The sequence below is a fragment of the Micromys minutus genome (assembly GCF_963924665.1).
Source record: "Micromys minutus genome assembly, chromosome: 6".
Taxonomy (NCBI): Eukaryota; Metazoa; Chordata; class Mammalia; order Rodentia; family Muridae; genus Micromys; species Micromys minutus.
Window position 1 is genome coordinate 69717653 of NC_137975.1, and position 25856 is coordinate 69743508.

Genomic DNA, 25856 nt, shown 5'->3' on the forward strand with positions numbered 1-25856 from the left:
AGGTCAAACTTCAGGAAAGAAAACCCATTCTTGAGACTGTCAGCCTGGCCAAGAACTTACAGATCATGGGCCCGAGGAAAAAATCTACAGTGGCTGCTATTGTTGGCAGTACAATATAGCAGAAATAGCTAACTATCTGCTTCAGTGAAAAACCCTGCCTCAAAGTAATAGGGTGAGATCAAAAGAGAATAGAGACTGATAGAGAAAGATATCAAACATCTTCCTCTGACCTCTATATATGCAGGTATAGATCCATATGCATATGGATTATTCTACATATACAATACCCACAATACCACTCAACACACACACACACACACACACACACACACACACACACACACACACAGGAGAGAATTAAATTGTTAAAATTTTATAAAAACATTATTGTCCTAGCTTGCTTTCTTTGTTCTAGTAACAAACTCCACTGACAAAGGAGGAAAAGGTTTATTTCATCTTACACTTCAAGGCTCCAATCTATCACTGAGGGAAATAAGGCAGAATACAAGGCAGGAACTTGAAACAGAAACCACTAAGGAATGTACCTTACTGGTTTGCTGTCTTCTACTTGTGCTCATATAGACTAGAACCACCCATTGGCACTGTTTCTATTGGCTTGGGTACTGAAACATCAATTATCAATCAGGAAAATGCTCCACAGATATGACCATAGGACAATCTGATGCAGAAAAGTGTTCAATTAAGGTTCTTTTATCCCAGGTTTGTCAAGGTGACAGCAAAGATTAGCTATCTTAAGTCTACCCCTGCCAACCTGACATACTAACACATCATTTTAAAAGCATAATCTTTTCTTTCCTTTTTGTTCCCAATATTTGATGCTAATAACAGAATTTTAAAGTCTTAGAGACTGTAAAATTCCTGTCACTTAAAGGTTCAGTGACTTTTGAAAATATTCAGTTTCTTATTTGTGAGCTCCTATAAAATAAAAAGCAAGTTACATACTTGTTTCAGAGGAGAAGGTCAAGGGCAAAAAAACCAATGGGTCAAACTAAAAGCAAAATCCAGCAGAAGTAAACATTGTCTGACATCCGGGTCTCATTTTAGCCTTCTGAGCTCCAAAAGACTTGGGTGGTCTTGCTTCGCTAGCCCTGCCAGCGACAGCACCCACAGCTTGTCTTGTAGGTTTAGACAGGTTCCACTTCACACCTGCCACTATCCCTGATGGTTATCTCACAGATTGACATCTTTAATATCCTGGAGTTTCCATTGCAGCTGGGAGCTTCACCTTCACCAGTGACCTCTCAGGGACTCTCTGAAGGGACTTCAACACTGTCATAGAGCCGTACCTGTTCTCATGACCCTTCCATGTCTTCGAAATCAGTATTTTTCCGGGGACTTACAAATGGATAAATTCTGCTTCCAGCATGAAATGCAGCTGTGCTGACCCCGAGGAAACACTCCATTACTGCCCCAGTGAAGCACGGGTCTTTTCACCTCAATTATAATGATCGTTTATTAATCACAGCCAATTTCTAGCCTTTGGGACCAATATCTATTATAACATGTCCATGGTTCTAGTGGTTTAGAGATCATAACCATCATAGTGGGGAGCATGGCAGCCGGTAGGCAGGCAAGGCCCTGGAGCAGCAAACATGAGGTCACATCTTGATGCACAAGTCAGAGAGAAATAGCATGGGTTTTTCCAGCATCGAAGCCCACACCAGTAACATACCTCTTCCAACAAGCCTATACCTCCTAATCCCTTTCAAGAAGTTTCACCCACTAGGGACCAAACATTCAAATAGGGGGGTAATTCTCATCCAAAGCACCACAGACACAGAGTCTTAATTCAAGTATACAATAGGAACAGCCCTGATACAGTATTTCCCTCTGAAAGTTCAGAAGCCAGGCCTTGACTATCTGCATTTATTTCAACATCCTTTTCTTCCAAGCTCCCATAAGACTCTGGACAGGCAAAGGCTTTTCCAGCTAAAGTTCTTCAGTCTACCTAATTTCCACAATTCTCCCTCACATCACCATGGTCAGGTCAATTACTGCAACAACCCATACCGTTCCTGTTTTAATTTCCTTTTTAATGCTCTGATATACACAGTAACCAAGAGCAACTTGGGGAGAAAGGGGATTATTTCATCTTACAGATTATGTCTGTTATCCAGGAAAACCAAGACAGGAACACACGGCAGGGGCTTTGATGCAGAAGCCACAGAGAAACATCGCTTACTGGTTTGCTGTTGGTTGTCTCCTGTTCCTGTTCAGTCAGCTTTCTTACAAATTCCTGACCATCTGCTCATTGGCTGTGCCCTTCTACAATTAGTATCAAGAAAATTCCCCCCCAGACATGCCCACAGGACAGTCTGATGGAAACAATACAATACGTTGGTGTTCCTTCTTCCTAGGTATGTCAAGTTTACAACCAGGATTGGCCATTACAATCATTAAATAAAATTTGGCTTGGAATTAGGACAGAATTTCTAACAATTTCTGAAATAGCTCGAAACATAGTTCTGTAATTTTGTATTTCACATAGGTGTAAAGTAATATTCTCAGCACTGATAATCATAAAATCAAAATATTAACTGTCTAAAAACTGTTGAAAATGCTCTATATTCTTCAACATCATTCTTGGGGATAGTGAAATGGTTCAGTAGGTAATGCTTTCAAGAGTACTTGAAAGCAAGGCTGACAAACTGGTTTGATTCTCAGGAAACTTCTGCAAATAATCCTCTGACTTTCACATGTACATTGTGCTACATGAGCACACCACACACACACACACACACACACACACACACACACAACACAACACACACACACAACACACACACACACACACACACACACACACACACACACACACACACACACACACACACCACTAAGATTCTCTCCCCATAAAGATACAGGGCTATTAAGCATTCAGAGTTTAGAACAGGCTGGGTAGATAATAAACCAGAGATTCTCACATGCAGTGTGCATCTGGGGAGGTAGACAGTGGAATTTCCTTGTGGAAATTAAGATCTCTCTATCTTAGAGGTCGTAAGGGCCAACCCATGTAGCCAACATTTTGGGGGGAAAGCCTTTTGATCCCCTTTTAGAACTGGATAATTTGGACTCTGTTATTAAGACCATAGATGGTTGTTTGTCTTCTCCCCATTTTGGAAGCTTCTTGAGAATTTTAAGAGCTGCTGATGCTTAGCTGCACTCAGAACCAGTAGGCTAGTGGTTCTCAACTTTTCTACTGCTATGACACTTTTGTACAGTTCCTTATGATGTGGTGACACCCACCCATCAAATTATGTCATTACTACTTCATCACTATAATTTTGTGACTGTTATGAAGTGTAATGTAAACATCTGACGAGAAGGATATCTGATATGTGACACCCCAGGGTCTTGACTCAGGTTGAGAATTTCTGCTCTAAGTGGGTCTTATGCACCAGTATTAAAAAATCCTTCCTGTTCCTAAAGTCAGCCAATGCTGGAAACTGACCAATGATGTTTGCAATTAAAAATAAAGAAAAAGAACTGGGGACGAAGTGTAGGATGATGGATCTGTGTAGCTTGAGTTAGACAAGTTGAGAGGATAATAGTAGTCGGGCTGGCAAGGTCCTGGCTTAGAACATATTTGATCATAGGTATGTCTTTCTTTCTGGTAAGAAGAGACTCATGGAAGGAGACTGGCTGGAAGTAAGGATGTGTGCATATTGTGCTTTGAAGACATTTCAAATGGGTTCCATGAAATTCTTAATAATGTTAGCAACTTAAAAACACTGGCTTTGGTCTTTGCTTTCATTGAATTTCTGCCTGTTCATGTTGGTTCCTAGGATCACTTGGCTTTAGCCCTAGGCTGAAAGTTCTTTTGGATGTACAGTACTGTGTGTTACAGTTTGTAGGGACTATTGCTTTTTTTTTGACAAAATACAGGAATACAAAGATATTTTTCTCTAATTAAAGAGATTTAACTTTGTAAGTCTTACAGATCATGGCCTTGGAGAACTTTCCTGGGAGAAGCAAGAGGGATTCTTTTCAACGTTCTGTAATCTGAAACTTTTAAGATCTTTTATTCTCTTTCAAAGCTCTGAGTGCCCTGTATTGCTATATGACAATGCAAGGACAGAGGCTTAACTCCGAAGAGTCCAGCTGAGAAAACTAAGGGATTCCCAACTTCACTCCTTTTTTTATGACAGTTAAACATCTACTGTTATAGAAAGCTAAGTGGTTCTGGGCAAATCATTGTCAAACTGTAGTTCAGACAAAATGTGCTGGGCTACGAATGTTGCATTGATCGGAACCCAACTGGGCTTTCAGACATAGACACTACTTCTCTGAGACCCAACAGAGCCAGTAGCAGACAAATGCCAAATGCTCCCTCCATTGTGCCTTCTCCCATGGCCTCATAGACAGCCCCACTGAGTGGCCCAGGGTAGGAGAATTGTCCTTTCCACTAGGTAGCCACTTAGAGGCAACTTGGCCTTTGCTCTGTGAGGTCACAGATACTCTGAAAATGGTATTCCTATTCTCCTTATCTTTTGTACTCTTAGGCCCAACATTTAGGTCTTAACAGTGGAGGATAGAGGAAGAGGAAAACACACAGATACATAGTTAACTCATAACATAAATAGACATTGCAGAGGCAGAAAAATATGAAGGCAATTTGAAACCAGACCTGCTCTGCTTTTGAGTTGTGTAGAAAATGTGAGAATAAAATTAATTCTGTAAGGTATACAGAAATTTTATAATAAATGGTTAGAGCTTTGGAACATGAGGCCATGAATAAATAAACTAATGAATATAAAAATATGCATTGTAAATTTCTAAACACTCTATAAATATTAGTCCAATATAAGAAGTATTTTATAAATATTGCATATATTTTATGAAATGTGGTACACATATGTGTTTTTTTCTTGCCATCAAACCATGTTATTTATTTCATGAATAGAAAGAATGTGGATCCGGAAAGGTTTAAAACATCATCCCACATAAACTTTTCATAAAATACACAGCAGCTAAGTCCCAAAGATATTAGATAGCCTGCCCAAGGTCCTAACACTAGCAGAAGAACTGATAGTATTAAAATTCTTTGGGCTCGTAAGATGGTTAGTCAGTGAAAGCATTTGCCATTGGACATGACAATTTGAGTTCAATCCCCAGGATCCCCGATGGAAAGAAAGAATCAACTCCTTAAAATTGTCTTCTAGTTTCCATATGTGAATTGTACACAGACACACAGACACACTAAGCAAATAGGTGTAATAATTAAAAAATTTCCCCCTTTGCAAACATGATAGAAACTACATTGGCTTATTAGTGTAATACCAAAAATTACCCTGTAAGCTCCACCCTGCCCAAGGACCAGGTAACTTCACAGAAGACTGGGAGTTGTAGTTCTTGGAAAATAAAACTTCATGGAAAAATACGGTGGCCTATAAGGTTTTGTCAATAAAAGTAACACCTGTCTCTGGCCCACTCAGCTGGGATATTCCAAAGATTGGTCCTGACCAAAGTTTATCTCTTGGTCAGTATTTATTTTTTTATAAATCTTGCTTCATATTTGGTCCAAAATGGTGGAATTTCTTTCTCCAGTAAATTTCCGGATTAATACTGTAGGTAAACTTGTGTGGGTTTTAAGAATATCAATGGTAAAATGAGATCCTGTGGGCTTAAGTTTTTAAAATGAGATGGTTAACCAACATTAGGATTAGGTACATGCATCTGTTTTTTTTTTCTAGCTTACATCCTTTGGAGATTCTCAACAGCCCTCGTTAAAGGTCCCCTTCAAAGAGTATCTTCACCTTTCTGACTCAGTTTCATCAGAGCAAGCACAGGTATCACCATTGTGTGTGCATGTGTGGTCATAGCCCATGATTGTTTGCCTTTGTTAAGTGCATCTGTTTGTCTCATATTCTTCCTTAGATTAGAATAGCTACAGTCAATGAAGGAAAATCTCCACTGAGCCCTAACTCCAGTCTCTGGAATCATATTAGTTGCACTCATACAAGCCGTTTCATTTAATCCCCATCCTCAGCAACCAATCATGGAAAAAACCGAGGCTCTGAAAGATGTGCTGTCTTGATTCAAGTGTTCATCAGAGGCAGCATTTGATCTAGCAATGTCTGCTTCCAAAAGACACTTTCTCTTTGCGGGGTCGCAATGCACACCCTTTGTGCTTACCAAATGTTTGCAGAGACTGATAAAAGTACTTTATTTTTTACAACCTCGAGAACATTCACTTTCGAGTCTATGATTTGGGAGTCAATTTAAAAGCCCATGGAAAATTTACTTTAAACTTGTGGGAAATGAGGCTAAAACATAAAGAATAACACGGTGTTAAAGTGCTGGAATATTATATTGAGTTCACATAAATGGTAAGTTTTGCTTGTTCAAAGCAAAGTGTCAGCCAAATGATACATTTAGGAACATGAAGTTAAAAGGGTTTCCAAAGCATTCTGCATTAAATTTTAGGATTGGTGTACCAGCTACTGTCTAGTAGACCCTGCTGGGTCTAGAAACTTTGTGTAGTGCCAGGCTTTGTGCTGTACTCAAGGATCTGCCCCAGTGACATGACCACAATGGTTCCTTATTATGTGCCAGCTTAGAACTAACATTCTCAAATGCTGCAATAATTTTCCCACCACCCCCCACTCTACCTCGAGCATCTTTCCATCTATCACTATGTGATCTGGGTTTCCATAGTCGGTGGTGAGGACACGCTGCCTCCTCTGTTGAACTCCTTTCATACAATCTGACTAACTGACAGAACCGTATACTGGAACGGTAAATCCAAGCAATGACAAAGAATACCACAGTGTATAAGTATATTCTCGGTAAACTAATTTCTCCGCTTGCCACCCTGAAAGCAATATAAGCCTCGTTGTTCCTCCTGGATCTCAAATGCTTGTAATAAATTCTTTGAAATGTCAGTAATGTTGAACTGAGGGTTTCGCTAAAAAGAGATTTTTCTTCTTTCAGAAAAGGAAAAAATTGTCCTTTGCAGAGTATGTGGGTAAATATATTTTACCTATTTTATTCAGTGCTTAATACAGATGGGTAAAGGAATTCCCATTTCCCACCAGGCCTCTTGCTGAATGGGTGAATCATGAATAAAGACCTCAGTCTTCTGGATGGTGGTGTGAGCAGAAAGTAATCCTCACTCTTTCGCAACTTTAGGCTAATGAAGGCCCATTCAACAAAGTTATAGCATACAAAAACATCTCTATTAGTGTGTTACATCTAATCTTCACAGCAAATCTCTGAATTCAGCTGGATTTCTCATCCATGATAATCAAGTTTTCTTTGGCTCTTTAGCCCGAGAGGAAATATTTTCCAGCCCACACCAACTCCTGTTTTATAGATGCCCTCATGGCTGGATGGTTCTGAGAGCATATTGTCTGGATGGTGACAATGCTGTCACCTTTTTTTAAAAAACAATTTTACTTGATGTCAAAAATCATAAATGAGTTATTCAAAAAAGTTACCTGATTGTTCTAATACTTCAGTTAAAAAAAAGATGGCTTTATTGGTCATTTGTAACAAGTAGGTATAGATTTGCAAGCCTCTGTCCTTCTCTAAGCCATTAGCCAACGTTGTTCCCTTGTCTTCCTGCTGTGCAAAACTTGGTTCATTTACCAGGACATCCAGAAAGTAGGATGTAAGACGTACCAACACTTGGACTGATGGCTGGCTGGGGAGGATGCTTGCTAACTACATCCTTAACTCGTCTGAGTGCAAGAGATGTAGGAGGGATGGATTAGGAAGCACTGAGCACATGTACTGGGTCAAGACACAGAGCAACGTAATGCAACGTTTTAACCACGGAAATGGAAATCTTGGGTTTAGGCCAGTGTATCCGTATTCCTGGTGTTTTAGAACTGACTATCACTCAACCTGGCCTTAGAGCTTAAAACCTGAAATTTTATTGGTGATGGGTTTTTTTTTTTTTTTTTTTTTTTGCCATTTGAATTTTCAAAACTCTGTATTAGGATATTATCTTTCTTTCAATCACTGTGTTTTGGGTAAGGTGCTAAGTTCTTCATCTGAGAGAAGAAACACATAGCTTCAGCTTAGTCTCATTTCTGCAAGTGACTTGGCCCTGTGTGCATGCAGAGAAGTCTCTGTCCTATCAGAACTGGTGATGGCTAAAGGAGACTGTTCATAAACGAACAGGCGTGGGCCATTGACACCACACAGTGTTACTCATTTCTAATGTAAGACTCAAAAGGAACTGAAAGGGCATCAGAGAGACTAAATTTTATGAAGAAAAAAAAAACCCTACAACCAGGAGCCTTGTGCTAAACTGATCAATTGCTAACAGGAAAGCGTCTGTGGCTTCAAAGACCCCAGGCCCTTTGTACGGTAAGGAGAAGGACTCATGGTTGGAGAACATTTGCTTTAAAAATAATGGAAGTTACTACTTGGGAAGATTTGGACTTGTGTAACGGAGGGGGAATTCCAGTACAGTCTCGTTACTGAGCTGTTACAAGGCCTATACATCAGCAGACACAGGTGAAAATGCATCTTACCCCATCTTCCAAGCACCCGTCAAACCCTCATTCCATATACAAGCACACATAGCCCCCTTGCTCCTGTTTCTACTGTCCTCTCTCTGCATCCCGCCCACCCTTTCTCCCTCTGTCCTCTCCCTTTCTCAGGACCTCTGTTGCTTATTAAAATGTACGGTGCAACATGAAAAGGCAAAGATTATCTTGCTTCCTGCCAAGCAAGATGGCGTTCAGAAGGCCAGGGTTAAACGCAGCGTTTGGTTCCTTAAGCTTCTCTAATGCACAGGTATGGCAAGGCAATCAGGGATGAGAGCTTACAGCTGCGCCTCTCTGCGGATGAAAACTTGACTTTAATTTGGGCTCTCTGGCTAAGATAAAACCTTCTTCTGGTATCATTATCCCACTTCTGTTTGTCTTCCACTCGCTTTCCACTCTGCCATCCAGCTGAGTGGGAAGAAATTCACCTGACCTTGAAGAATACTCAAAATCTGAAAATAAGGTTTGCAGCAGCCAGTCGAATCCCAGACTTCTACCAACATTTGGAGAAACATGCACAAGACTGAGAAGCCTCTTAGAAATGCCAGGCTGGGGGGCCGGGTATGGGGCTGGGGAGACCGGATCTCCAGACAGTTACAGTAACCTGTCAAAAGTCAGGAGTGAGTTGGAGGTGGGGCTTGGATAAGACAGAAGCTATTCACCCTTTGGTACAACCCAATGATCTGCAGCCTTTAGAAGGGACTCATTAGGACGCAGGCACAATGACTGTGCATCTAGTGCATGTAAAATTCTGATGAGCACCCCCAGGAAAAGCAATCGCAAAGAGCTGGAAAGGAAGAACCTCGCCATTCTCACGATCACAGGATCTCTGCCAGATTGGACTAACATTGAACTAAAATTTTGAGGTTTTTTTTTTTTTTTTTTTTTTTTTTTTTTTTTTTTTCTACCAGGAATAATTACTTTAAGTCCTCCCGATCTAAGAGGTTACTTGTGCATATTGTTTCAGAGCCTTGCATATTCTGTTGCAGATGGGTTATAGCACACGAAGGAGCATGGACTGAGGACCAGTCTTGAACCCAAGGACTAGCTTCAGCTCCCTGAAGTGCTTCTGTTCCACACACTCTTTGCAGAAATTCATTTTGCACCTGCACCTGCCTATGTGCCTTGACGCCTGGCTCCTAAGGACCCGTGTACTTTCTTCTTCTGTTTAGATCTCCTCAGCCTTCCGCGACTGATGAAAGTTGTAAGTGGGCAGGTTTAGAGTCTCAGTGGAGAATCTAAACACAGCTCAGCAGGGTTCAGCTTCTACCATTCACTTTGGACCCGCCCTTCTCTTGTCCTAAGTAATCAAGATTAATGAACGAAGTTCCTCTCTTACCCAAAGCTGTTCTAAAGGGGCAACACTTCAGAGTCCTCTCTGTCTTGAAACAACAATCTGGTTTTGTAAATGTGATCCATTTTATGGAATTGAGTAAAAATGTGAAATAAAATCACGCTGCAATTTTACAAAAACACCGACAGGAGCTATTTGGAGACGTTCTGTCTAGGTGTTGCTTCACTGGCCATGTTTTTCTTCATCTTTGAGAAGTGACATCACCCAAATATACCTCCACAGCCTGCTTTCATTTGGGACTTTTTCTTAAGACATCTACACAGCATTATAAACATTTGCTATCCTTCAAAAACTTTTTGAGCCAAGTATAAAACAAAAGAGGATTCTAGTGTGCTGGCTTTCCCTAATAATCTATGTTGCAGCTCTAAAATGCTGTCTCTGAATCATGTGAAGAGATAGCACCTCCATGAAAATGGAGAATTATAAAAATGAAATTTAAGTTCTCACATACCAGAATTTAGTTGATCTTTATTCCCTGAATAATTTTCAGACAAAACACTTCATTTTGCCTCATAAAGATCATTACCTCCCAGAATTAAATGTCTGTGCAGTGCTTTTAAATGGGTTTCTTTTTAAAAAGCTCAAACCTTCCATGTTCCACAAGCTCAAAAGCCCTGCAGCGAGAGTTTGGGGGAAAAGGTTGAGACCGTGAAATTGTGCCTTTCCTTTACATGTGCCTACATGTAAGTGAGGAGTGCTTTATGCTTTATGCTTGTTGACATAGACTTATTTTGACTTTAATTTTTCATCCATTCAAAATGTTTCTAAACTTTGAACAAGAAACACCTTTGGTAGTCACCTGTTCAGGTCCTAGGGTTATTCGTGTTATCTCTATATAAATACCACAAATATATTAAGTTTAGAAACAAAACTCCCAATGATGAAACTTAGAATATTTTATTAGGACTATAAAGGAACACAGTGTGGCTTTGAGCATACTTTTGCTGAAAAAAAAAAAAAAAACATGAGGCAAAGCGAAGCAGCTTGGGATTGCTGTAGTCGTTTTGGGGAAGTGTTTAGGCGTTGGCGGTGTTTAGCAAAGGCTGAGGTTTGCTTAGCTCCAAGCTAGCTCTCTGAGAAATAACTCCAGATTATAAACAACTTGGGCAGATTCAAATCACTTCTCTATCAAGGCAGGGTGAACTTTTTTCTTTCTAATTTAATCTATTTTGCTGTCCTGGTGGGGGGCGGTTTAACCACACATTGTCATGGTTTGGATCTGAACCCTCTCCCACAGGTTCTGTCTGAAGCATACGTCCCAGTTAGGGGGCTGTCTGAGGAAGATATCAAACATGGAAGGCATTCTGCCTGTCTGGAAGAAATCCATCCCTGAGGATAAACCTTTTCAAGGTCAATCTTTCCTTCCTGCTTCGGTTTCTGTTTCTTGGTGCACTATTGTGAACAGGCTATACCTCACACTGTTGTGATAAACCAACCCACTCCCTGGTACCCTCTCCACCATGATAGAATGCAACACTCCAAAAGTGAGTCAAAATAAAGCACGGTGTGTCTCTCAGGCACTGTGTGCTGATAGAGTATGAAAGCCACTGACTGACTTGGTGACTTGACTGTATCTCCTCTTAGAAAGCATTTCTTTCTCTCTGGAATGACAGAGATGCATTTTAGGTACCAACCATGCTGGGGCTGCTAAAACGTGCATTTGCTTATATGTGCTCTCCCATCAGATTTCAGGCATCCGAGAAGGACATTTTTTTTTTTTTTTTTTTTTAGCTTGTGTTCATTTTGATATGTCAAAATTGTTAGGCTGTCTTGTCTTGTCCTCGTAAGATTTGTTAAAAAATAAAAATCTATTTTAGCTCTGTCTTAGGCATGTGCTTAGGGTGAAAGTTACCATTAACCATTTGTCCAGGAATCAAATGTTGGTGCATCGAAACTTTGGATCAAGTCCAGGGAGGCAAAGCAACAGGCGTGCCATAGAGTCGGTTCTGAGATGGTAAGTTCCTAACCTACCTGCTTCTTACCTATGGGCTCATCTGTTTGACATCATGTCTTTTCCTGTTTAGGAGCCCCAAATACCACCACTAGTGTCATCCTCATGTTGGGGAGCCTGGATCAAGGCTCACCTGTCAGGAAGCTGTGTGGGCTAATCAGTATTTGACCGGAGTGCATAAACTGCTTAGTTGGTTGTTATAGTGCCTAGGGATATTCTGAGCCATTTTAAGTCTCACTGAGAAAAGTGTCTCAGGTAAGTCGAAAAACAAGAGGCTTTCTACCTCCTGTGCTGGCACCTCAGACATTCTGTTTGAAGCCAATCTGTTCTAAAGGATGCCATTAGGAAGTTAAAGTTATATATTTCTGAATGTTTCTCTTCATTCCTCTCAGCGATAGTAGTCTAAAGATAAGCTTTCATTATTAGCCTAAAGTACCTATTTTTTATTTCTTCAGTCTCACGGTAATAAAGTAAATATATAGCTGCTTTATCTTGTATTAAGATGTGTATTTTTTTTTTTTTTTTTTTTGAGGCTCTGGCATGAATTTTGAATACTTGTTAGTCTGTGGAGTAATGGATGGAATCTGGGATACAAGACTGGGGCTAAATTTCTTTGCCCTCCTAACCCCAGAGAGTTTTTAGAAAAATAAAAACAAAAGAGCAGAAAGTACTGAAGGTAAGACACTGCTGTATTCATAATATAGAGAAATCACCACCAAGCCTCGTGGACAGTAGAGGCAGTTCTCCAAGGGGCTACAAAACTGTGCTAGTAATAATTTTAATTGGATGCTATCTTTGCTGCCTTCAAAAAGTATCATAAAATGGAGTTATTACAGGCTACAAGTGCACTTACAGTGCTGTCCTCTCACCAGAAGAAAGACATAACATTTATCCTTCGGAGGGCAGCATCAATGGGCTTCTATCTGTTTCGTTTACATGCATCCCCAGTTGCCTGCCATTTACTTCCTCTTCTCTAAGTCTAGGAGATCAATTTGAATTGGATACTGCAGAACGGGATGCTATGTCTTGCTGGCCTTCTGCCTGTGGGTACCGTATAACACCATGGGAAAGCCCACACGCTGGAGGATGGAAAGCATACCTGTAGAGGGTTAGGCGGTGTGAGCGGTGACGGAAGGCTATGTCCTGGAGATGGGCTGGGTTTCTGAGGGGGGCTTGAGCTCTGCTGGGTTGGAGATGGCTGGTTCTGGTTCTGGGGGTGGGAGTGAGGCTGATGCTGCTGAGGTTGAGTGACCTGCTGCAGCGGAGCTGGGGGAGACTGCAAGGGCTGTGGAGCAGGTGGTGGCTGGTGAGGCGGGGTGGGCTGGGACTGCGGCTGCTGAGACTGTGGGGGCGCCTGTGAGGCTGGCTGTGGGTGCTGGCTGGTTTGTGGAGGAGGCGGTTGTTGCTGCTGCTGCTGTTGCTGTTGCTGCTGGAGCTGGAGTTGCTGGAGCTGTTGCAGCTGGGAGTTCAGGGATGAGGTAGCTGCAGGAAGACAGGAAGAGAGGATGGCGTGAAATAAAACAGAGTGGTTACGAAGTATCACGTGCACACCGACAAAGGTTCACTGTACAGGGTATTGCCTTCTCCTTGAAACTCCTCGGCAAGGGAAGAGGACTGTGGGCCTCTGGGAGAAACAAAATAGCGCGTAACACAGCAGATATCCTCAAAACTCTGAGCATTGCTTAAAAGCACTGCATTAAAGAGGTGCACCAAGGATGAAGACGGGTTTTAAGCACGTCCTCCCGCTTTCTCTTCTTTTCCATCCGCAAAATATACTCTCATATGCTTTCAAGATTTGATTTAGATTTCCAAAGTTCAACCCGTTTAATTCTTTTGGTAAATGCTTGACTGGAGTTACGAACAGAACACTAAATTGTTAGCAATCTTCTTTCCCACCACCATCAGTGCCATTAGTGATATCGCTTTCACTCCTTACTTTAGACCTCCGCCAATTTGCTCAGACATCCTGCTCTAACGGTGTTCTGCTTTCAAGCGAGTGCAGACGTCTCAGATTTTTCTTTTTCTTTTCTTTTCTTTTCTTTCTTTCTTTCTTTCTTTCTCTCTCTCTCTCTCTCTCTCTCTCTCTCTTTCTTTCTTTCTTTCTTTTTTTTAGTAAAAGACCCCTGTATGATTCAATTATTTCTTGCTTGCTGAACACACAAAGATTTTTACCATCAATTAATTAATTTATTCACTTTATATCTTGATATAGCCCCACATCCCTCCCTTTACTTCACCTCTGAGAAGTCCCACCCCCCCCCCCCGGATCAGCCCTCCCTGATACCTCAAGTCACTGCAGGACTAGTCACATCCTCTCACACTGAGGCCAGACAAGGCAGCCCAGTTAAAGGAACAGGATTCACAAGCAGGCAACAGGGTCAGACGGAGGCTCCCCCTCCAGTTGTTGGGAGACCCACACAAGGATAAGCAGCACATCTGTATATGTGCATGTGTATGTGTATATGGGGTGGGTTAGGTCTAGTCCTAGTATTCTCTTTGATTGGTGGTGGTTCAGTCTCTGGTAGCCCCAAAGTATAGGGACAAAAATGAATTAGAGACTTAGAGAACGGTCAACCAATGACTGGCCCAACCTGAGATTCATCCCATGAGCAAGAACCAATCCCTGACACTACTATTGATCCTCTGTTGTGCTTGTGGACAGGAGCCTAGCATAACTTTTCTCTGAGAGGCTCCATCCAGCAGCTCACAGATGCAGAGACCTACAGCTAAATGTTAAGTGGAACAGAGGGAGTCTCAGGGAAGAGTCGGGGGCGGGGAAGGAGTGAGGAACCTGGAGGAGACAGGACTCCACAGGGAGACCAATGGAGTCAACTAACCTGGACCCTTAGGGGCTCCCAGAGACTGAACCACCAACCAGAGGAACTTCTTAAACTGAAAGGACTGTGATTGGTGGCTGGGAATTGACTTAGGTGCTTCAGCCTCTCAAAGTGCTTAGAGAATAAATTAACCCTTTAAGGCTTTCTTGAGCTGTGTGTCTGTGGAAAATTATCTCTGCACTGAACAAGCAACATCACTTCTCACGTGTTAACAAAGGCGAGCTCAGTTTTTAAATGTAGAAACTTACCCAATATGAACTGTTATATCATATACACGCCTCCATAAACAGTTATACCCGAAAATGCATGCAGATTGAGTGTAGCCAGCAGATATATTAACTGATGTCTGTTTTGCTGAAGAATCACTTTATAAGAGACATCAAATGCCACATAGATAATGGTAGGGGTGCCAGACAGGATGTAGGATTTCAGGAGACAGAGTTTTACCTTCTAGAAGCTTACAGTGTCTTTAAGGACATAATATTAATCCATAAACTATGCCATTTGGAGGCGATTATTATAGAATCCCAGCAGACGTATAAGCTAGATTCATACTTGTTAATCACTTAAATGACACATGGTGTAAACCGGACAGAAGAGAGCTAGATGAGCCCAAGGCAGGAGTGTGGGCAAGCACCATGGTGGGTGTGGCCTTGTATGACTCTTGAACTGTGTCACCAGAGGAACTGGCAGAGAAATGGAGCGTGCGCAAACCCTGGAAACATCAACCCTCGACATTTAGAATCTCATCCCGAGACTATCAGGAGTGGAACATCCCTACTTCTATGCCTGCCTTGGAGCATAAAACCAAAGTGACCCCCAACCAGGTGGCCACAGGTAAGTCACACCTCCTCACGCTAATGAGGCATCTCAGTACCTTAGTTTTAAACCAACGTCCTTTTTCCACCCTAGATATTCTCACCCCCAAATTTTATCATTCTTGGTCTGCCGTGGGAAAAAAAAAAGTGTATGTGTTGAAGCTTACCCTGAATACAGAACTATACACGAGCTAGTCTTAGAGAGCTGCTCATTAAAGCTCATAGGAGAAGACCTTCACCTAAAAGAGACATAGCACTAAGATCCTTCAAGAGGCCTTCTCTCTCCTCACCCCCTGGTACTTGATACTGCCCATTCCAGACTGCTTCACTCATCCAGACTGGTGTGCAGCAACATCTGGACACCCTGAGAAGGAGAAAGTAGAGGACACAGAACCAAATCTGTGCAAAACCTGGCTTCACCCTACCTGCATAGTGGCATCTGACCCTCTGGAGGGAAGAGGTGGACTAGAGATTTCACCAGTTCTTGTCTTCACCCAGTCCTCTCTGAGCTGGTAAAGGGGGAAGAAAGACATCTCTCTCTGGTGTGGGCGAGGAGAACCCGAAACTACATAGGCTTATAGAAGGAAGGTTTCAGAGCAGGAAGTGAAAGAGAGGGAACATCTAGCTGAAGAAACAGCTAGAAATCATGACTTGGGTGTCAATTATGGGGGCAATTTTGAGATTCACTGGCTGAAACTAAGAGTCAAGGAAGTTCTGAGCCACCTAAACTTCAGAGACACAAAGGTGATCCTTACAATCAGCCTTGGCATATGTTAGAGTCAAGATAACATTTTTTTTTTTTTTTTTGTTTTCTCCAGGAGGGTACAGATGCACAGGTCAGTTAGCAGCATCCTTTGTGGCCCAGGCCTCGTATGTGACTAATCAATGACTCAGTCACTGCAGAATGTTGAAAGCCTATTTTGTTATTTTCCTCTCACTTTTAAAAAAGAAAATCATACAACATCACAGTAGATTGAAAACCAAGAATCCCAAATCAATTCTGACACTCAAGATCTCTTGCATTCTCGGGTTCCTGGGAAGGTGGGACTTGGCATCTTTTGTGGTGTGGTTACAGGCAGTGGGCTGTGACTGTCCAAACCAGGTGTGACTAGGTGTGACTAGGCTCCTCTCAAGTGTGGCATCTAACAGTGCTTATTCTCACGGCTGCATTCAATACCACATGGTTTCATTTGGATTAGAAAAGCATTAATCTAAATCACCATTTAGAAACTGGAGAGGCTTTGGAATATTGGCAGATAGGTATCGGCGGACAAGTGCAGCAGACCCTAACCTACTAATGAGACAGGGTCCCAGACGTGTCTTCAATGCTCTGTGCTCAGGCTCTCACATTACTCAGACGTTTTCTCTAATAGCGGCTTGACTGCAAGTGCACACACCTAAGCAAAATCCCACTACATCTGATTTGAATCTGACGCACCACAGTAATGGGATGTCAGATGTGGTCATACGTGTGGTATATACAAAGGAAGTAGGAAGAAATACCTAAGAGTATATGTAACCTTGGTATAAAAAATGTCAAAATCAACTATCTAATGATATGAGCTATGAAGCATGATACCTCATATTATAAAGCAAAGTGAAATATAAACATAGAAAGTAAAAAAATAAGAAAGCTGAGCAAGGTCAAGGGCATATATAAACGATACAAATGATGTTCACAGGTAATATAGTGCACTGGGGAACAAAACTGACCCCAGACATGTAACATTCAAGATTTTACTATCTTCTGGTACTGATTTTTTTACATCTGGTTACAATTCACTGGTCAGGGATAATATTAAATATGAAATTTAGGCTATGGAAGAACACATATAAGAAACATATCTTAAGATTTTGAAAAAGAGAAGGAAAGCAAAATTTCTCAAACTCATAACTTCCTAGAGAAGAGAGGTCTGTGGAAAAATGACTTGAAACTTTGAAAATAAATAATTTAATATGACCAAGGAGTAGCCAGGAATCCTGCAGTTTGCTATCTGTTCGGTTTTTATAATTCAACTATGTATTAGAAACAGTTCCTCATTTTGGATGTTAAGGTTTTCATAGTGAACCATACACTTAAATAGGACCACACAGCCTGAGTGATCAGCAGTATTGCATAGGATGAGATCTACGTGAGATCAGTTCCAAAAGCCCAGCATTGAAATTGAAGGAGTCCATAGTTGTCCTCTATGTTCTTGGCGATTGGTTTAGTTTCTAAGACTTCTGTGGATACCCAAATTTGCAGGAGCACACATCTCCTATTTACAACGACTGTATATAACCTATGTAAGCTTCCTCAACCCTTCTTGTTTTGGTTTCTTTGGTTCCCAAGATCCTATGAGGGAAAGGCATACAATTGATGAGTCAGAGCAAGAATCAGAGAAAATATGCTGTAGTTCACTTTCTGGGTGGTTTTACTTAGATCAGTGTATTCATATTTTGGTTCCATTAATTTTCCCCATGACTTTCATAATTTGTTTTTTTCTTTGTAACTGAATGAAATTTTACTGAGTATTTGTACATTTTCATTACTGGCTTGTTGGGTGATGGAAATCTGAGCTGGTTTCATTTTCCAGCTGTTATGAGTAGGACTGTGATGACTATGGAAGTAGAGGTGTCTGTGTAGTAGGGTACAGATTTCTTAGGGTATGTGGTGGTTTGAATAAGCTTGGCCCATGGGAAGTGCCACTATTAAAAAGAATGGTTTTGTTGGAGGATGTGCATCACTATGTAGGTGGGCTTTGAGGATTCCAGTGCTCCAGCTCTACCCAGTGTAGAGAACCATCTCCTGGCAGCCTTTGGATCAAGATGTAGAACTCTCAGCTTTTACTCCTGCACCATGACTGCCTGGATATTACAATGCTTCCTGCCATGATGATAATGGAATGAACTTCTGAAACCATAAGCCATTTCCAATGAAATGTTTTACTTGGTAAGAGTTGCCTTGGTCATGGTGTCACTCCACAGCAATAAAACCTTAACTAAAACAGGATGTATGTGGGGGCATATACTTGATTAATAATTGCTATGCAGGCTTATGCCATCCCTTCGCAGGTCATCTTGGGTGGTATAAGAATGAAAGCTGAGTAGGCCATGGGGAGCAATTAAATAATAAGCATTCTTCCATGGTTCCTACCTTGTCTTTCCTTGACAAATCCTCAATAAGTACTGTGATCTGTAGGTATAAGCCGAAATAAGCCCTTTTCTCCCTAAGTTGCTTTTGGTCACAGTGTTTAGCAAAGCTACAGAAATGAAACTAATTCAAACAGTAAACTGAGTCACAAGAAGTTAACAAATAAGTGAAAGAAAGGTTTGGGCCATAGAAGGTGCCATTGGGAAAGTGCAGGCTGAATTGTCACATAATCACTGGGGATAAAACATCAAGTTACTTCTTCTTTGATTGTTAAGATGGTTGCAGAGAGTAGAACCACCAGCTATCCTGGTAGTTTCAGGTATGATTTTGGTGCTCAGATTGAGCATTCTAGGTCAGCCATACCTCTTCCAAGAATACCTTCTAAAGGCAGATTCCTAACTGAGGATGGATATTTTCAACACCCTGCCACATTGAGGCAGTGTGACCTCCTAATCTTGGATATGTTGATACTAATAAACATAGAATTAACTGGTTAGTTTTGGTTCCTGGATTGTCAGGGAGACTTGTATTGTAGAGGAGGAAAAGCCATGACCTTGGTATTGTTGAAGATAAGTCAGAAAAATCCCAGGTATGAAAAACTTTCTGACATTGGGAAATAGACTTCTCATCTAGAGAATTCACATTTGAGAATCCACTCAACCCAGTAATAGAAGAAGAAAAAGAAAGGGTAGAAGAAAGAGATAAAGAAGAAGAAATCACATATAGAAAAATAAGGTTATGATTTTCTGTTGGTCTGTATTCTCAGCTTCCTGGGATGCAAATTAGACATCCCTGCTAATGACGGGTGTGAGGTTTCTTGTGAGATGCAACTGTCAGATATAGACGTCACTGCTCTTAGCATACTTTTCTAGCTGTTCTCAGGGCACAGGCACAGAACCTTAGGACAGGACCTGACTGTAAGAACCTGGTAGAACCATGATACTCAGACGAGTAGAATCTGATTACAGAGAACAGTATATCCTCAATTAGAAGTGAAGTCAACAAATATAGGATGGATCAGAGAAACGAAAGGGCTAGAAACTCTCCAATGACAAGGTTGAGGGTTAGTATCATCCTCTTGACAGGATCTCAGATGAACCTCACTGAACACCTGGGAGGGATTATCTCCTTTACATTAGCCTCTGAGGAATTTTCTTGGTTAAATTACTGGGTGTGAGAAGACCTACCCTGAATGTGGCCCCATAGGGAGCTTCCCCCAGGGGTGGGGAGTTTTTGCTTGTTTACCTGTGAGTCTTGCTGGTGAGCAGTTTGTCTAAACTTTCATTCCTGCTGTCACTGTTGCTACCATGTTGCCACCACATTTTTTTTTTTTTTTTTTTTGCTGACATCAGAACTCAGTTCTTTTGCCTTTAATAGACTGAAGACCAGCAACTGTGTAGGAATTCTCCACGCCATCAGACTGAGGCTCTGAAGCATCTAGCCTTTAGTTGTAATCACTAGTGACTCTTAAGACAAAGACAGGACCATGAATTATCCAGACCATGCCGCATAAGGCAATCTAAAGAATTCCATTTAAAAATATAAATTCATTCTAAAGAATTCCATTTAAAAATATAAATTCATCCTATGAGTTTTATGTCTCTAAAGAACCCCAACAAATATACAAGGTATTCACAAGTTCTCTCGGGTTTGTTCCATGTTCTTGTTTCTGACTATTCCACTGACCTCTGGCTACAATCTATGAGTTTTCTGTTTTCTCTTACCTCTCAGTGTAAATTCTTGGCTACTTGTGAAGATTTGGGGGGGGGGGGCAGTACAAAATCTCTCTGTCTCTGTCTCTCTATCTGTCTGTCTCTGTCTCTCTGTCTTTCTCTCTGAGTGTGTGAGTGTGTGTCTATTTCTGTATGTTTCTGTCTCCCTCAAACAAGCAGACAAAACAAAGAAAGTGTGTGATAGCTGGAGTGCATGTTGGATAGCAAGCCGTGGCTTGTTATCGGTTAGTCGCTTCTGTTAAGAACAGTGCTGAAATCAGAGGCCATGGAGGGTCATAACTCAGCCCTCTGTGTATTGTTAGAAGACCGCAGGGCGGGGATCCTGCTGTAGTACACCTCACGACTTACTATTATTTCTCTATTTTTCCATCATTACATGCATCCACTTACTCAACAAATATTTACCGAGTCCTTGCTACGTCCTGGTTATTGTTTAATGGAGGAGACAGTGCCAAGCAAGGGCAACCACATCCTGCTCTCAGGGGACAAGCAGTGTGATAAGTTTGTCCAGACGTCATAGTGACATTATTTGGCGACTGGAATAGCATATGTGTACAAATCGAACTAACACTAGACATTATGCTATGCTAATCTGTGTGATTAATTATTGACTTCTGACGTGAAAGAGTTATTTATATTATAAATATTTTTCTATGAAAAATAATGTACACAGGGGAAGAATACCCAAACAGAGGGAGACTATCCATACTGAGAAGGAAGGAAGAGGGTGGGTCTTTGGAAAATTGACTAAGGATCCCACCAAAAGCATGGTGAGTAATGATTTTTCAGACCCACTCTTATCCTAACTTTCTGGACTATAACTGGGAGAGAAATGGTGTCAAGAAAATAAAAACGAACAGTCTTAAAAATGTGGTGACTGAAAGGAGCCATCACAGTGTGACTCCACTGACAATAAACGGGCAGAAGAGGTGAACACGAACAGGAAACAGAGGGGCAGATACGAGGGTCTGGAGTAGAAGGAGCGCCGGTCCCACTGCTAATGGCTGTGGAATTTCATTTGGAGACAATGAAAAAAATTCTAGATCTAGGTAATGGTAAAGGTATTCTAGGCTACTGAGCTATATGCTTAAAGTCAATAAAATAGCTAATTTAATATAATTCGCTCTGTTTAGAAAAAGGATGTCTTTGGCTCTGTGTTCTCATGCCAAGGTCCAGCCTACACAGCCTGTGTCCTTATCCCCTCTCACGGCTTCAAGACCTGGAGTCTGCAGCGCTGTCCCTGGTAAAGCATGGGACTATATGCTTTTATTTGCTTGACTTCAAGTCTTACTGATAAACTTCTTTAATCTGTCCTTTGAGAGCACTGGGGGGTCAATCTGCTTAGAGAGGCACGCACCATGCCCATTGGAGAGATTTGGTCAATGTGACATAAGTTGGTATTATCTGTTAAGAAGAATGTCAGCTGAGAAAATGCTTCTTTTAGACTGGTCTGTGGGCAAGCCTGTAGAGCATTTCTCTCTCTCTCTCTCTCTCTCTCTCTCTCTCTCTCTCTCTCTCTCTCTCTCTCTCTCTGTGTGTGTGTGTGTGTGTGTGTGTGTGCATGTGCGTGTGTGTGTGTGTTTAATGAACGATACAGGAGGGCCCAGCATAGAAGGGTCAGTGCCTCTCTACAAAGATGGCCTTGGAAAGTGTAAGAACGCAGGCTGAGGAAGCCTTGAAATGCAAGCCAGTAAACAGCATTCTTCCATGGCCGCTGCTTCAGTTTCTGCTAGGTTCCTGCCTTAAATTCCTGCCCTAACTTCCTGTAATGATAATCTCTTCATCCTCAAGTGTTTCTGGTCATGATATTTATTATAATAACAGAAAACTGACAAAGACATGCAGGTGTACATTAATGGTTCCTAACATGAAGCTGTATTTAAGGGGGGTGCAGTAAAGAAACTGCCAAAATAATTTCTCCATAGTATGGGAAGTTGTTGGATTTTTTTTTTTTAATAGATATGAGAGTGAGGACAGAGGCATCTGGAAGAGTTGAGATCAGACAGAAAGGAAAGAGACAGAAGAGAAGAGAGAGAGGAGAGAGAGAGAGAGAGAGAGAGAGAGAGAGAGAGAGAGAGAGAGAGAGAGAGAGGGAGGGAGGGAGGGAGGGAGGGAGGGAGGGAGGGAGGGAGGGAGACAGACAGACAGACAGACAGACAGACAGACTGATCGACTGAAGATGTTCAGGAGATGATATGGCCAGGGCGATCTGTGGAAAAGGGAGAAGAGTAAGAAATAGAGAACAGAGACATGGTAGCTGGGTTATAAGAGGTGAGTAGCTGAAGGAAGGTAAGCCTTGGGGCTGAAGGGAATTTAGAGAAGAGAAGGAGGTGAAAAGATGCTAGAGTGAGTCTGAGGGAGGAGGCCAGCATGGACCTTGATATGCTGGTAGGCACCACAGGTGTATGTAAATTGGAGAGCCATGTGTCATTTTTGTCAGACGTGAGGGAAATGAATCTTTGGCAGAGTTCCTAAGGAGTGTTGGTTGTCATCTAACTGCTGAGCATCCTTCCATTAGTCCATCCTGAGCTGGGCTTATATTCAATTTTGAGTGTGTTTGCCTGCCCTTTGTGGGGTTATGTCCACTAGACCTGAACACAGGGTCATTTCTAAGTCGTGTAACTCACCACAGTAATGATTTCTAGAAAGCCTGGGAAGTCTTGGATGCTCTGTACACAGTTGGAACACAGTGTGGGCTAAACGTAACAGCGCCTTGGAGTTTAGAAAAGGGCTGTCACTGAATATCATGAAGTGGATTTCAAGACAACTTAATGGGCAGATGCTACCAATGCTATGTTGTGCTCTGCAGTGCAGGCTCAGAATGGTTCCATAATCTTCCCAAGGACACACAACCTGCCCACACTCCCAGTGACTCTGTAATAAGGTTTAACTTTCCAAAGCCCATGAACACAATACAATAGCATTTATAGATGGGTCAAACCATTCTCCATAAGGATTTTCATAAAGGCAAACACTCACTTGTAGATAAATGCCATACATGGCCATGCTCTTGAGACAGGGGCACAAATACTTGGACACAGAAAAGTATTTGTTCAATGATGTCACTTATTTCTTGAGATACATTCCTCACACATAATACTGGCCCTACTGTAGGTGAACATTTAAAAACCTGCTGATGGGACGTGAAGTGTTTATTCTGAGGATAGGGTGTCAATGTGAGAACAAATCTTGGCGTTTTATAAAGAACAGGGGTGACAAGGTGGACAGGTAACATGTGTGAGTATGGGAGAGGGAAAGGACCTCGGTGGCACAACTTTTTTAGAAGAACAGAATATGACATCCAGTATGGCTTACGAGGAAGAATTTGGCTTAATGAATTAGACACCTGTGCTCATACCCCTTAGGCAATAACATCAGCTCAAGCTGGATGAAGGATGCAAGGAAACAAACATTTCTGGTCCTCAATGAGAAGTACAGCTTACTCTAGCAGAGAAAAAGATTTGCAAATTAGATGAAAAAATATAGATTTTTTTTATTTTTAATCCTGTTAGGGACAGGATTTTGAAAATTCACCAAAGGTACAGACTTGATGGGAAATCTGCTTTTATTCTTGGCCACAGTTAGAAACAAGACACCCTAATGCTGCCCTAGAAATGAGGGGCATTTGCCTCCATCTGGGCTTAGTTTCAAAATATGGCTGCATGGACCCTTACCCTTTTCCCTCCTCTGTACATTTAATACAGAGACCTACCGAATACTTGAGATGTTTAGGGTAAAGAGAACAATTCTTCCCCGAACACATCTATGCATATTTCCATCAATAGTCTGAATGGATAGGCCAGACCTGTCTCAGCTTGATGGCTTCCACCATCTCCCAATTTTGGTTACAGGCCAGAATTACCAAGGGAGCTTATTAGAAAGGAGGTTCCAGAGTGGCACAAAAATCAACATTCTAAAGAACATTCCCAGAAGGCCCTGGGGCTCCTAGCAGCTTATAGGAAGTATGTGGGTCTACTCTTCCTTTGACCTTCAGTGGTGCCCTTCCTTATTCATCTCCCTAGGAACCTCAAGAATAGTTCATCCAAACAACTTTCTCTGGAGGAAAACAAAAGGGGTTGGTTAGGTAGAAAGAAAACAGACTCCAGAAATCAGGTGTTCTTTAGTGTTTTTCCCCCTCCCTTTCCATGTATGTATGCTAATTCACTGATCTCTCCTACCTTTATTGAGATTTTTGGACACATGGTTGTTGAAGTACAACTAAGAAGAATGAATTGAGAGACAGACCAGATTGATCACTAAACAGGGAAGGTGAAAGGGGAGGCAGAGCTTTGGGCAGAACAGAAGGAAGGAGCAGCACCTGGCCAGTGATGTGAGGGAATCAGATGAAACAAAAAGAATGAGATCCCCTGAATCCAGAAGCCTTTTCTGAGGTCTCTCTGAAGAACAGCTGACCTCCTCACTACCTTGTCTGGCAGAATGGATCAAAGCTAGACCTAAAAATATAAGAAAAATTATGTAAAGACTCTGCTCTAAAGAAATCGTAAAAGCCACCTGGAAAAGAATCAAGATTTTTAATGTGTATGTGAGAACCCCAAAGTAAGAGTCTTTCCTTCCACTTACCTAAACAAGCCTATTAATCTACAATATCACTGCAATATGGATCTCTTCCCTTACTTCTCCTAGTCCTCAGGATTTCCACTCACATTCTTACCAATATTAGAGAAACAAGGTCTACCCCAAATAATTTCCTCCTGAAACTGAAGAACACCAGAGAGAAATAGAATTTTTTTAAGCCTGAAAGAATCTTGCAAAGAACACTGGCCACCAACCAAGAGCTAGAAATCTGGCGACATTGCAACTACAATGCAATTGTTTTATTAATGATTCTCTGCAAATGAAAGGAGAGGAGCAATGCCTTCAAAGTTCTGAGAGAACTTCCCTTCTGTAAAGAGCTCTACTGCCAATTTCTCAAAAGCAAGGACAAACTAAGGCCTGGTTTAGAACTTAAACTTATTTTTAACTGATGAGCTTTTCCCAGTGAAAACTAAGTGCACATCTATGAAACTTATTTTCCCATAAGAAGCTTGCCTGGATCAATCCACCTATCTGGCTTAGCCAGTGTGAGGATGATGATAAGTTTATATTTAATGGAACCTTCAAATGCTATAAACAGCTTTGATTGACAAAAATTTGCTCTTAAGGGAGTGAATACATGTATATTTCTTAATAAATGCAGTTGTCAGTCACTGATAATTGGATACTAGCCCCAGAAAGCTCTGAATGCCCCAGAAACAACTCACAGGCCATATAAAGCTCAAGAATAACAAAGGCCAAAAAGTGAAAGTCTCAATCCTTCTTAGGAAAAAAAAGTAAGTGTATAGCACCCTCTCAGAGTGTGGTACACCTAGACCTTAAATCATTAATAATCCAAGAGCTAGGAATATAGCCTTGTGGCAATTTTTGGTATCCAAAGATCATTATGTTAAATCTATACACACCAAGAAAACTCTGACTATTTCCATGTTACATTCTGTTTTACATGTACTTTAT

General features: G+C 41.4%; 1 protein-coding gene across 1 annotated transcript in view; it reads right to left on the minus strand.

The window, feature by feature from the left end:
* POU6F2 (POU class 6 homeobox 2) overlaps window positions 1-25856 on the minus strand; it is a gene marked incomplete at both ends in the record, with an annotated part of 485745 nt that overhangs the window by 100791 nt on the left and 359098 nt on the right. Inside the window, one exon of the mRNA XM_080918430.1 lies at window positions 12924-13306. Coding sequence (XP_080774556.1) covers window positions 12924-13306 — 383 coding nt within the window. The remainder of the gene's footprint in view (window positions 1-12923; window positions 13307-25856) is intronic.